The 13,410-nt window shown below is 48.0% G+C and overlaps 1 protein-coding gene across 3 annotated transcripts in view; it reads left to right on the forward strand.

The window, feature by feature from the left end:
• CHCHD6 (coiled-coil-helix-coiled-coil-helix domain containing 6) overlaps nt 1–13,410 on the forward strand; it is a 106,004-nt gene that overhangs the window by 67,728 nt on the left and 24,866 nt on the right. For all 3 annotated transcript variants that reach the window (XM_061456064.1, XM_061456065.1, XM_061456066.1), the window contains one exon: nt 1,573–1,708. In XM_061456064.1, coding sequence (XP_061312048.1) covers nt 1,573–1,708 — 136 coding nt within the window. The remainder of the gene's footprint in view (nt 1–1,572; nt 1,709–13,410) is intronic.

Raw genomic sequence — 13,410 nt, forward strand, 5'->3', positions numbered from 1 at the left:
CTCATCCAGACTGCGTTGAGGGAGCATCCAGGTTGCTGATGCAGAAAGGACAGAATGAGTTGGAAACTCATATCCGAGCTTTCCAAAAGCTTTTAGGAAATCTTTGTTTAATATTTCATGTTTCTTAGATATGTTCTACCTGAGAGCATGAGACATGCCCAGGAGCAAGTCCTGCTCCTGGTCCCAGCACAAGAGACACGTGGACCTGCTGGAGTGAGTCCGGAGGCCACAGAGATGCTGCAAGGGCCGGAATGGCTTTAACCTGCCAGAGGGGAGACTGAGCTGAGCTCTTAGGCAGAAGCTCTTCCCTGTAAGGGTGCTGAGGCGCTGGCACAGGGTGCCCAGAGAAGCTGTGGCTGCCTCATCCCTGGCAGTGTTCAAGGCCAGGTTGGACACAGGGGCTTGGAACAAGCTGCTCTAGTGGAAGGGGTCCCTGCCCGTGGCAGGGGGTGGAGCTGGAGGAGCTTTAAGGTCCCTTCAACCCAAAGCACTCTGTGATTCAGTGTTTTCTCACTGCCTTGCTATGAAGCCCTTTTGCTGAATGAGGACCTGCTGTTGTGACTGTGGAAATGAATATATCACATCATAGCATTAACGCCTGCCTGAAGCATCAAGTGCCCCGGAAGGAAGAGGTGTGTTTGATATTTAGGCACAGATCTCTCTAAGCATATTGGACAGAAAATGCAAGGAATTAAATGGATTTATGCTTTGGGAGGCAGTGTGTGAGGGTTGCTACACCTAAACATATGTTCTCTTGTTGTCTGGTAAAACAATCCATGGCAATTGTGCTGCAAATTCCTGCAATTTGTGCCTGTCTATGCAGCTGATGACACTGTGTTACTGTGTGTGTGCCATTGTTGCTGGGATTGTTTTACAAAGACCTTCCCCTCTATTGGTACTGTTGCTGATGATGTGCCATATGTACACATGCACATTAGAGTATAAGAACATCATCCCTAATTGTTCTTGGGTAGCTGTCAATGCCATTTACGGGGTCTGAGTACTAATTGCTTCAGAAATACAAAGAAACAGATACGTGCTCTAGCTATTATTGTTTTTTTTCTAGTCACTGGGAGAATTGCAGTGCTTCCAACCATGCTGGAGGGTTTGAACTGTTTAAATAGATGAGAATTCAATAGATCCAGGCAGCTTATTCAACAAGTCCGTGCAGTTCCTTGTCAGGCTGTTGCAGATCTCGCGCAGGCCCAGCCAGGATTCCTGAGTTCTGCCAAAGATTTCCAGTGTGAGTTGGGAATATCATTGAACCTCTTGGAACTGATCTGTTTTCCTTTATTCTCCTTCCTGGCGGCAGAGGGGAGGTGATGTTTTGCCTCAGGGTAGAACAGGCTTCCACACCAACCTAGAGACAGCAAGTTCCTTCTTCCTGCTGGAATTCTCAGCTGGAAGAGTCTGTTGGTCATTGACCCACATTGGTGATTGCTGCTCCCACCAGTTCCTCTATTAGGATGAGGTGACTCCAGCACCAGATCAGTATGTGTGTCACTGGTAAAGTGATAGTAAGTGGGCAGTAACTCCGCTTCACACATCTCTCTGCGCTTGTTTTCCCTGCAGGAGGAGGAACACGGATCCTGTCTGTGCAAGCCTCCAGGCTGAAATCCTCAAGTGCTACCAAGAAAACAAACGTGAAGTGCTCAAATGCTCCGAGCTGGCTAAGGAATACCGGCGCTGTGTTAGTGCAGCTCAGAAGGTAACAAAGGCTTCCCTGTTGGACTTGCTGGCTTTGCTCTCTTGTTTTGCATGGTGTTTTCTTCTCTGAAGCGTTTCTGAGAGCTGTGGTACCTGTTAGTCAAATTGCAGCCTTCATAGGAGCCACGTTTCCCTTGGGATCCATTTTCCCACATTGATTCCACGTTGCCCAGTCACACTGTGGTATGTCCCGGCTTCACTCCCCTCAGTGGCTCCTGTTGTACTGAGCTGCCACCAAACCAGCACTGTGGATGCTCTAGGGTTTCAAAGTGAGTCACAGTGATTTTCCCAAGTTTTGCCTTTGTGAACACTGTGCGCTGCAAGCAGTAGGCAGATCCCTTTTGCTGGTGTTGGCAGCATTTTAAACAGGCTCTAAGCATTCTCCTATTATGGGACTTTGCAGTTGGAGATCTTGCTTCTTTTTGTGCTGCATGAGGAAAGCTGCTTTACTGGGCAAAGCTGCTGTCAGGAGAATGGCACACTCCTGGGAAGTGTTCATCTCGTGGGGGCAGCAAACCTTATGGCTCTTCCTTCTGAGATGCAGAGCCCTTGTGGATGCTGTAGGACAGCGGCTGCTCAGTACCTTGGAAGGATTTCTGGCTATTGAAACAAGTGGAGGATAAAGTAAAAATGAAGTGTTTCGACCTTGCAACTGGGATATGGTCTTGGGAAAACCGAGTGGTTAGACATAAGCTGCTGCTTGGGATATCTGCAGTGTGAAGGATGCAGTTCCCCATGTGAGAATTCAGTGGGTTGGGCCTATCTCAAGGTAGGCTGCCCAGAGAAGTGAAAAGGTGCTGAGACTGTATTAAGGTGGATTTGGGATGGAGCCTTCTGGGAATAGAACACTGAGACTCCTCTCCTGGGATTGCTAATGGAAAGGATGGGGAAGAGGTGGAGATTTCATAGCAGCAGTCTTTCTCTGTCGCATTAGCATTGTGAAGGGAAGCTGTATGCCTGATTTAAGTATAACATGAAACAAGCTGCCAGCCAGCTCTCAGAAGCAGCCCGACAGAAGGAGATGGGGAAATTGTCAGGATATATTAGACCAAATGTTGTTGCTAGTCCTGGTGGAATTTTTTTCCTTCCTGTTTACAAAGAAGGTCTTTGTATGTCTGCAAATCAGCAAGGTTAAAGCTGCCAGGGAAAGGGCTTTTCTCTCATATCTTTAGCGTCCCCAGCTCCCCAAGCATGTGCTTTCTTTTCCTTTCTCGGCTTTAACGTGGTGCCTGTGCTGCACAATCCATGTCCTCGGTCGCTGTGCACAGAGAGCATTGGGGCATCCTCTGCCAGCCCCCGTTACCTGATGCTTCCTTCTTACGTCCTGTAAATCAGGCTTGTAGCCTTTCCACTCGAGTATATCTTTAGCAAATGCATTTACCAATACATCTTTATTGCATGCGGTGCGGGTGGAATGTGATTACCCAAGAAGACAGATTGCATTAAACTTCAGCATATTTGCAAGCTGCGGCTCCAACCCGCCGGAGAAAGGGGCTGGGATGCTGCCAGCCCGGAGCCCAGCCTCACGCTATGGGAGAGAGAACTGGAAGCTGAATGACTGGTAACAGCAGAGGGCAGTGGAAGATGCTGTTAACTTGGATGGTTGTTGGATGTGAGGGTGGTGGGGTTTCCGTAAGGGTTTCTTCCTAAATCAAACCCTGGGGCTTGTCTTGGTTCCCAGAGTGCTCAGTGAACTTTGGAATTTTATCCCCCACTGTTATAGTAACTTCCTGGAAGGGGCAATGCACTGGCCGTTAACTTGTGGAGGATGACAGCGTGGCAGGAGATCCCTTTTCTGTGTTTCACGAAGGCCTGAGAGAGATTAAGGAATGGGTAGCTAAACCTTGCAGCCAGATATAGGCTTTGCAAGAACACATTCCAACAAAACTCATGTAGCGCAGTACATCCATGTCATTCCCTTTGGCCCAGGACAGCTCAATTCACCTCCCTCCTCTGACTCCTGAGATATGTGTAGTGATCACAAGCTGTTGGGTTTGTTCAGAAGGATTAAAACTCCCTCCTCCCTTCTCTTTTTAAGCTGTTATTTTCCTTTAAGTTTAAATTAGCATCTTCTGCCAAATGGCTTTGTCTCGCGTGTTCCTCGCTCAGGAAATGCAGGTTGGAGGAATGTTGGAAAGAGAGGCCAGAATCTCTTATTTCTTGGGTACTTTTCCCCTTTATTTCTTAACCAGACCGTGTTTCCCAGCGCAGGAGGTTGCAATCAAAGCTGGATATGTGACTCCAGCTCCCTTGCACACTGGTGATTTGTTGTGCTGCTTTTTACTAAGGATTTCATAAGGCTTGGTGAATATTCTTTAATGAAGCATCTGGTTCTCTGCAAGTTCCTTTTGATGGCTGGTGAAAACGTCTCCAGGGCATGGTATACATTAGGCTGAGAGAAAGCAAGCTCTAGATTTCTAGACTGAAAATTACAGCTTACACTGGATGAGTACAATTCTTCCCATCTTCCTTCTGACTGTGTTGGTTTGAGACCGTTCCTTTGGGCACTGGTTTCCCTTTGCCTGTTGCTGTGCACGTCTCTGAGACAGGAGCTGAGATGCTCCCTCAGTTACTTCTGCCCCACGGACAAATATATCAGCTCATCATTTAATGTGGTTTGAAATGTATTTTCTCCTCACTTCCTGCACAGGCTCTCAGTGGCACAGGTTACTTTACTGTAGTGCATGGTGGGGATATAGCTAATGTTACCTATTGTGAATATCTGCTGGCCCTTAGGGCATCTTTTGTAGTCAAAGGAGAGAGATAGGCACTGTTGGAGCATGGTGCATCTGGTTATAAAACAGTCACCTGAAACAGGTCCACTCGATTGCCATCCACATGTGAGTATTTCTCTTTGCTGCTTGGGAGGCACATCCAGACCACGAACTCCAAAGTTAATCTTAAAATCCAGGATTGGTTCATGTTGGAAGGGACCTCAAAGCTCCTCCAGCTCCAACCCCTGCCATGGGCAGGGACCCCTTCCACTAGAGCAGCTTGCTCCAAGCTCCTGTGTCCACCCTGGCCTTGAACACTGCCAGGGATGGGGCAGCCACAGTTTCTCCAAGCACTCCCTGTAGTGGGATGTTCTTAAGGATTATGGGAGCAGGATCCTGCTCTGATTGTCCACCCTTGTAGCTAGAACACTTTCAACTTGCCCTGTTGAATCCTGCCCACTGACTTTGCCATTGATACCATCCCCAGTGGGAAGGTGTGGTTGTGTCACCGTGGGCTGGTAGCAGCAGCATCAGTCCACTCAGGCTCTGACTTCCTTGCCGTGGCCTGTGCTTTGGTCGAGAAGCTTTCAGACTTCAGAGTACATTACCATGATGTCTCCTGTTTAATTTGGGAGTGCTTTATCTGTATTGGTAGTCTGTTTTCATGGCTTTGCACAACTGCAGCTCCAGCATCAAAACCGCTGGCTTTAAATGTAATAAAAGCTGTGATAATAGAGAAGAGAAGGCTGCATGGAGACCTCAGAGCAGCCTTCCAGTATCTGAAGGGGGGCTGTAGGGATGCTGGGGAGGGGCTCTTCATTAGGGACTGGAGTGATAGGACAAGGGGTAACAGGTTCAAACTTAAACAGGGGAAGTTTAGATTGGATATAAGGAGGAAGTTCTTTACTGTGAGGGTGGTGAGGCACTGGAATGGGTTGCCCAGGGAAGCTGTGAATGCTCCATCCCTGGCGGTGTTCAAGGCCAGGTTGGACAGAGCCTTGGGTGCCATGGTTTAGTGTGAGGTGTCCCTGCCCATGGCACTGGGGCTGGAACTGGATGATCTTAAGGTCCTTTCCAGCCCTAACTATGCTATGATTCTATAATGGGGCAGCTGTGGGAGGGGCAGCTCCCATTGTGTCTGTTAGAATTGCCTGTAGTTTCTTGACCTCAGGTTTCACCAAGAGCTACTGCTGCCCACAGATAATGAGAATTGGACATCGCTGCTGCTGTTGGCCCAATGAGGAGAGGGTGTGGGAGGGAAAGGACAGTGGGCAGTGGGAATCTCTGTCATTTCTGTCTTGGAGTCCAGATGCAAGGGAAGAACATATGATGATGTTTTCAAGTCTGACTCCTATTAGGGAATTGCTTCCCTCTCCCTGCACATCTGCACTCACATCCAAGCTTCTCGGAGTATCTGTGGCCCATCCTGCTTCCCTTACACCCTGTTCACACCAGTTGGCAAAACTGCATTTCCATGGAATTTTGCTAGGTTAATTTGTTCCACAATTGGTGGTTCTACCAGAGAATCTCCCACCAGGTGCCACTGGGAAAACGCAGCCCCTGGTGACTGTGTATTGATGTGATTTGAGAGTTCAGACAAACCTGCTTCTTGCAACTGCGTGTAGGAAGCTGTGTTAGTGAGGAGCGTTATCCCTGTCTTTCCCAGTGTTCTCTTGCTGTCTCTGGGTGCCTGTCACTCACAGAAGGACCAAGGTGCAATGTCTGTGCTCCTGGCCAAACCGAGCTATGAAGAGCTGCACGCTCAGACACGTGTATTCCCTTGTCGGTAGGAGCTGAGTACATTGAGCTAGGAGCATTCATAAGTCTGTGCTCTTCCTCCTCTCTTCTGTGTCCGGCTGCTCACGAGTATTGCTAACAAAGGTGCTTCTGACACGGCTTTAGGGCTTGTCTGCATAAGGAAATGACAATGCAATAAACTGGTGAATGAGTTTATGGTACAGCAACCCTGTCTATGAACAGTCTGGGTTTGTAATGGAAGTGCAGGGAAGGCTGTCACTCTGTGAGTCACTGTTCTGTGCAAACACCCTAACACCCTTCATTTACTGGGTTCCAGCAGAGGTAGGCTTCTAACATAACCCTGACTCAACTGCATTCTCCTTTGCCCTTGGCTGTAATAAAAAGAATGCGGTCCATTTACTGCACTTCCTTTTCCAAGTGATCCCTGTGAAAGCCTCGTTCCTGTTTGGCACCCACCCCGGGGCACTGCAGCTCTGCTGGAAGTTCCTCTCTAACCTCTGGGCAGTGGTGACCCGGATTGCTGAGGAGATGCCGAGGAGGTCCTGCAGTGTCCCATCCCGATGGAGCGGGTTCGCTGAAGCATTGTGGATCCTGCTGAAGCATGGCCTGGTGGGAGCTGGCATTTCCTCTATCTGAATCTCTCTCTCTGCTTAAGAGAAGAGGTTCTGGGTGCCGTGAGCTGCGCCGCAGGTATCTCTCATCATTCTGCATCATTAGGCTCTTGTTAAAGAGCTGCTTCCATTCTGATGGATTGCAAAATGCTTCATAGATTGTTTGTGTGCTCATTGGGGTAGAGAGGAGCAGTTCATGTGTGTGCTGGGGAAAGAAAGTTTTGGCCATGTATAGCAAGGTCCATGTCTGTGCTTGAGGAGCACCAGGATTTCTCCTCCCCTGGGATTCTGGAGAGGTAGAGCTTAGTTGTTAAGTCTCATTGAGGAGATATAAATGCATCACATGCTATGCTACTTGAAATGCACTATATCTAACAGGGAAGGCTTTAGGGTTGTTTGAGCTTTCTGAAGCTCAGATTTGTCATGTCAGAGAAATCTGTATTCCATGTCTGGAGGATGATGTGCCAGCCATCTTCATGCATGTATACTCCTGCCCTGCCTTCCTCCGCTCACTCCTTCCTCGTAGCAAACCTGCCTGTAAAGCATTTCCCCTGCCTTCTCTCTAAAGTGAATTCTCTCTTATTTAATCTTTCTCTCTTCCAACCTTTATTTGTGCAAATGCTGTGGTGATAACGCTGCTGGAGGAGTTTATGACTCAATAAATGTCCCCACAAGGGAGCTGGTTGGTGGAGAGGCCACAAGCTGCAAGCAGCTGCTATTTAGTTGTAAACACGCAGGAGAGCAGCAGTGGATGAGCTGTACCCACGCACACCCCAACCTGCTGCTTGCAAAGGTGACAGAGGGTCCTTATTTCGCTTCTAATTATACAGGATGGAAGCAGTTGTTAGGTTGATTTCTAGGGCAGCAGTTCTTGCTTCTGGTGAGCTTGGGGTCTACCCAGAGCACTGCGTACGCTCAGGAGTTCATCAGTGGGTAACTCAAACCATGGAGCTGCCTGGAAGGGTGTAAACCACCACCTGGATGAATGAGCCATGTCCCACAGTGTGATGCTGCTGCCTGTCCCTGCTACTTGTGAAACTGGAGGCCTGAGTTCTCTATTTGTTGTGTGTTTCAGCACATCCCAAAGCCCTCATGTCCCCCACAGCCTGTTGGTTCATCAGCACTCAATAACCCACGCCGAACAGTTCTTCTGTGTGCTGTTCCCAGTCCACGCAAAGCCCAAATGTGGCACCTCCTGGAGTTCATCATTTTAGAAGAGAACAAAGGCATAAATAAGCTTTAAATTTCTTTGATTACTTGGCTGTGCCCAGAGCTAGAGTTCTTTAGTCCATGCCCTGCATCATCTTCTCCTCTGAAGTTCTTACATCCATTGCCTGGGCTGGAAGGAAGATGGAGAACTTCTGACACTGCTTCTCTTCTCACAACCAACCTGGTTGTAACAGTTCCATGCACAGCCCATGTGCTCTTAGTTTTGGTTTTCTGGGGTTTTGGGTTGCGTTTTTGACATTGTTAGAGTAAGGCAGAGTTGCCTTTGGGTCTAATTCTTGCTTGATTGTTGTGGTCTCAGATATACTACAGGTAAAGAGGGAAGGAAGTCAGAATACCATTACAGTTTCTGAAGTTGAGCTCTTTGGTGTTTTGTTACTTCTACTGTGCTACAGTTCTGCTTGTTTTAAAGCTTACTTTGCCTGAACCTGTTTAAAATCAATCCACTCATTTTTCTATAACACAAATACAATCACAGCTCAAGGAGGAGCAAGAGCCATACCTGGCTCCATGCTGGGATGTGGTCTTTGAGTGGGTGAATCAGAAAAGGCTCGTTTGAAGCCGAGTATCAAAACGTCAAGCAAAGTAGGGCTGAGCACTCTCAGGAATGTTTTTCTCTGCTGCCTTGTGGGGTTTTTCTTTCTCTTTTAAAAATCACTTCTCTGTTGGCTTGAATGAACAGGACCTGCATAGATGTACTGTACCTAACAGGTTCCTCTAGTTCCATGCTGTCTGTATTGTGTGTTAAGCAGCGTTTTCCTGGGAGCTGCAGCCTGAATTCAGTCAGACTTATCTAGTATGGGAAACAGTTGCTTGGGGGTGAGGGAGTGTTGTGATACATCACGCTGCTTTCATGCCAGATTCCTTCACACAAGATTTGTAGCACTGTGCTGGCAAGTTGGGAGTGGAAATTGGGACTCGGATTAATTCCCAGAGACTGATGACCAAGCACTCTTGGGCAGAAAGAAGTTGATTTCCAATTTTTAAACGATGTGTTTTGCTGCTGAAGTTAGATTGAACCAGATCCACTGAAATTGCTGTCGATAGCAACTGCTGGTTAGAAGCATAAGGTCAATGGTCAAATGCCTGCAGACTCCTGAGAAGTTCCAAAGTAGCCCTGACTTCCATAACTTCCGTGCTAACGTTAGAGCCATTCCCTGACAACTTGGCTATAACTTGGGGAATTATATCAGTGATGCCAAAGCCTTCGTGACAAACTGGGGGAACCAGAGATTTGTGATGCTGCTCGCTGGTCATGCTCTGAGCAGGATGGCCTCCCGCTGCATGCACTTTGCAGTTGCCACGCACCATCCATCAGCTGGATTTGTTAGCAGGTCCTGGGGCTGAATACCTTGAAGACTAATGGGATTTGAAGCCTTCACCAATCAGCTCGATGTGCCTGTGTAGCATGTGCAGGGGTTATTCTGGTGGCATTGGTCCTGAGCCGGTGGAAGAGTTACTACCAAGCAAGCAAGGCTGCTCTAACTAATCCTTCTCTGCCCTGCCAAACCTGGGACATGAATGAATGATGGATGAGCTCTGCTATTAGTAGGAAGCCATCAGGGCTATGGCATGTTGGAGGAGAAGGCGGAAGTTGCCCTGATCCTGCTTTGACAGAGCCTCTCTGTCCGAGACTGTGGAGCATTCATCTGTTACAACATCCAACCTTTGTTAGGTTGGTGGCTGCATCGTGCCTGTGTTAATTGTTCATGGGTTTCACCCCTCTGTGACACTGTCTTCCCAATGGGCTGCCTTGTCTGCAGAGATTTCCTAGTGCACTTGTGATGCTTCCAAAGCAATTTAAAGCTGTCAGTCCTGGCTAGACCTTCTGAAGCCAGTGGAAGGAGCCTTGCTGGGCACCAGTGCTTCAGCTATAGGAACGAGATGTGTTGAAGATACAGTGATCTGAGTATAGTGCCAGAGTTAGCTCTGCTCTGCTGCTTTCATCTGCTGGCAAGAAGCTTGCATTTGGTTATAACATCTCCTTTGGTTAGAGGCCTTTAAGAGCTGGTGAAAGGCTCTGACACACCTCTGCACCCACAGAAGCTATCCAGAAAGCCAGCACTTGCTCTAGTTAGCGTTTGCTATCTTTGCCATGTGAGGAAGGAGGTAGTGAAGACTTGAGCTCATCTGGTGCTGCAGTGTCTGAGGTGGGGAAGCTGCTGCTCTGCTGTGTGCATCCAGAAATGCAGGCAGAATTGTTGTGACAGTGTGTTCACCTTGTGTCCCTGCTGAATGCCTGTTTGTCCTGGGTAAATGGGTTTTGGGACCAGCCAACCTGCAGCTCTGAATTAGTCTAATAAGGTACGGTGGGTAGGGTTTAAAGGTCATTTTGCAAACAGCTGGTTCCTTGCATGTATTAGGAGGGGAATGATCATTAAAATAATGGCATTGGAAAGCTGTTGATTTAACTTCACAAACGTCTGTGAAATCACAGCTTTCCTGCCCCTGTCCTTCATGCTCTCTGCTTGCCCTGCTCCTGCTCATCTCTGTCATTTCCCATCCCCTCTCCCCATCTGCCTCTGCATTCTCTCCACCAGCCCACATCTGCTGCCCACAAGGGCTGGGTTTGGTTTTTCAGAGCAGCTCATCTGTTGGGTTACTTCACTGAGCTGTGTAATGGGAAGGCTAAGGGTTACTCATTCTCTCTGTTGGGAAAACGCTATCACACTGTTCTTTTAGTGGGAGCTCTGAACAAGCACCACGACATCTGCAGCATTTGGTGTCGTTGCAGGTACCTGCTTCCCTTCTCAGAATGAATTTGACGTCAGTGAAAGAAGAGCATGAGATTGATTTATCTCTTTTCTGCTCCTGAGCAGGTTAAAGTGTGCGCAGTGATCATTCTGGTTTCCTCTCTGCAGAGCGTGTACTTCAGTTCTGACCTGATCCAAGCGCTTCTTAGGGAGATGGAGAACGTTTTTCTTCATTCACTTGTTTCTTGGATCTCTCTTTGAGTTTTCTGGTGAGGGTGATGTCAAGTGTTCTGAAAACACTTGAATTTACCTGCAATTTATGTGCTATGGACACTGCTTTAAAAACTGAAGGGAGGGAGCACCCATCTGCCCAGGTCATGCAAGTCTTTGGCATGGGCAGGGTCCTTCTGCTTGGTCTGAGATGGCACCTTCCCATTGCAGTTACTTGCTTCTGGATCTTTACACCTCCTTTCTGCTTGTTTGAAGTTCCTTTCACAAGGACTTGCACTTGTTCTGAGTTAATTCTCCTCTTAGTCCTGTGCAATCCCCCAACCCAGCTACTTAAGCCATTAAGTTCCCATCTAGCACACTCTTCTGTAAGAGCCTTTGCTGATAGGACTGTGAGTGAGCCCTTGGATCAAGGGTTGAAACTCTAGCTGGCAAAGTGATTATCTGCCTGCTTCAGAAGCAGAGAGAGCTTCAGAAGGAAAGTGTAAATAAACACATCTTTGTGGTATAAACTTCGGGAAGAACTGTGTAATTTAGAGGAGTGAATTGGCATAGGATTAAAAAGCCCCAGAATGTTTCTAAAGATTGAAGAAGGGAGGTTTTTCCTTCTGGCAGGGCAAGCAATCTACCCTGCTTCAATTACAGACACGATAACTTTATGAAAGGAGTTCTTTGACAACAGGAGCGTTTCTGGTTATAGATATGATACGGAGACTTGTTCATCCCTGCAAAGGGATTGGAAAGGAGCCTGAATTACTGTTTGTTTGTCTCATCTCAATGCTGTATTAATTCCATGTTTGAGCAATTCTGCTGAGTCCTTTCCATGGGTGAAAGAAGGGAGAAAACACATGCTGCTATTGCGGCACTGGCTGCAGCTAAACTCTGTATGTCAGTGAATTATATGGGTGCTTCTTATGCCCCCCCCCCAGGCTCTCTGACACAACTGCTTTGTCTTCTTATGGATTCAGGTGTACACCAATAGCTCAGTTTGAACACAAGAGGTTCCCTCAGGCCGTATCAGCAGGAACAGTTGAAAGCTTCTGACTTCAGTAGTGCTGAAGGTGGCCACCAAGGATTATCATTGCTTAACAAGCTCTGCACTATTCCTGGGCTCTAGGATGCTGGCGGGGCTGTTTAACTCCCTGCGGCACATCAAAGTTGCATTTTGTCTCTTAGTACCAAGCTGAAGTGTGTTCAGGAGCATCCTGATGCTCAGGGAATATTCCCAAGCCTTGCAGAAGCAGACAGTCATGGAAAAACCTATTGGATACTGTGATGCAGGTGGGGTTCTTCCAGCTTCGTGTACCTTGAGCTGATATAATGAAGGCACTGGGATAGGGCTGTAGTGCCCTGGAGAAATAGTTGTGTAGCTTGTGCTACACCAGTGACCCCCTTCTTGTTCTGCAAAAGCCAACCTTAAAGCATTTGTACAGACTCCAGATTGACCTCTCTGGAGCAGAAGCAGGTTTGGTGCTGAGGATAGACAGGGGGTAATATAAATTCCCTTCTTCCCACCCTTTAGCAAATGTCTTGAGGCACATGGGGTGACACTTTGTTCAAGAACAGCAAGGGTTTGGAGTGCTATTTAATGTGAAAGTCATGCTTCATTCTAGCTTGTGCTTATGGGGGGGTATGTGCATGCAAAGCTATGATCCAAACTCAAGGCAACAGAATAGAATTATAGAATCAGAGAATAGTTACGGTTGGAAAGGACCTTAAGATTATCAAGTTCCAACCCCCCTGTCATGGGCAGGGACACCTCACACTAAACCATATCACCCAAGGCCTCTCAGGTTCCTTGTTTAATGCAGTATCCAGTGTGTGCTGGTTGGGGGATGAGCAGGATTGATCCCAGGCAGTGTGAGACAGTTCCTAAAGCCTTCTTGTTTTGCTGAGCCTGACATTTGCTGCAACGGAGCCCCATAAAATGCAGGGAAGCCTCTGCAGTTGTGTAGGTGTATGAGCAGGTTTCTTGCACTGATGGATTAGAGGCAGGCTGTGTGCAGTAAACGTGGATAAACAACAAAAGGTGAGATTGTGTGCAGTGATCCCAGGTCTCTTTTCTCCAGCTGCCACCTCCTGTCTGTTCGCTGGGAACCTTTGCGCAGGCAGATGGATTTGCTTGAGAGAACAGGCTCTGCACTGTTTACTGCCACAGCCAAAGGTGGCTGACACAAAGCCAAAGGCGAGCTGCTCTCTCGGGGACCGAAATGTCAACTGAGATGTTGCACTGCCTTACAGGGCCTTGGCTTGCTTTTGTATGGAGCTGAACAGATGTTGGAAGGTCAGGAGCTTTGTGATGTACAGAGCAGCCCCTGGAGAACAGGACAGAGCCTGCTCTGGTGTCACAGGTGACCCTGTTCCGGGTCTCATGTGCCACCTCTTCCCCTGTTTGGAGGGGCTCCCCAGCCCTGCCTGTGGCTTTGGCCTGATTAAGGCAACGGGACTCATGTACCCGTGTTGTGTGTGTGT

This window comes from Pezoporus flaviventris, unplaced genomic scaffold, assembly GCF_033815535.1.
Source record: "Pezoporus flaviventris isolate CSIRO_AGI_PZ_B2104156 unplaced genomic scaffold, CSIRO_AGI_Pfla_v1 ptg000021l, whole genome shotgun sequence".
Taxonomy (NCBI): Eukaryota; Metazoa; Chordata; class Aves; order Psittaciformes; family Psittacidae; genus Pezoporus; species Pezoporus flaviventris.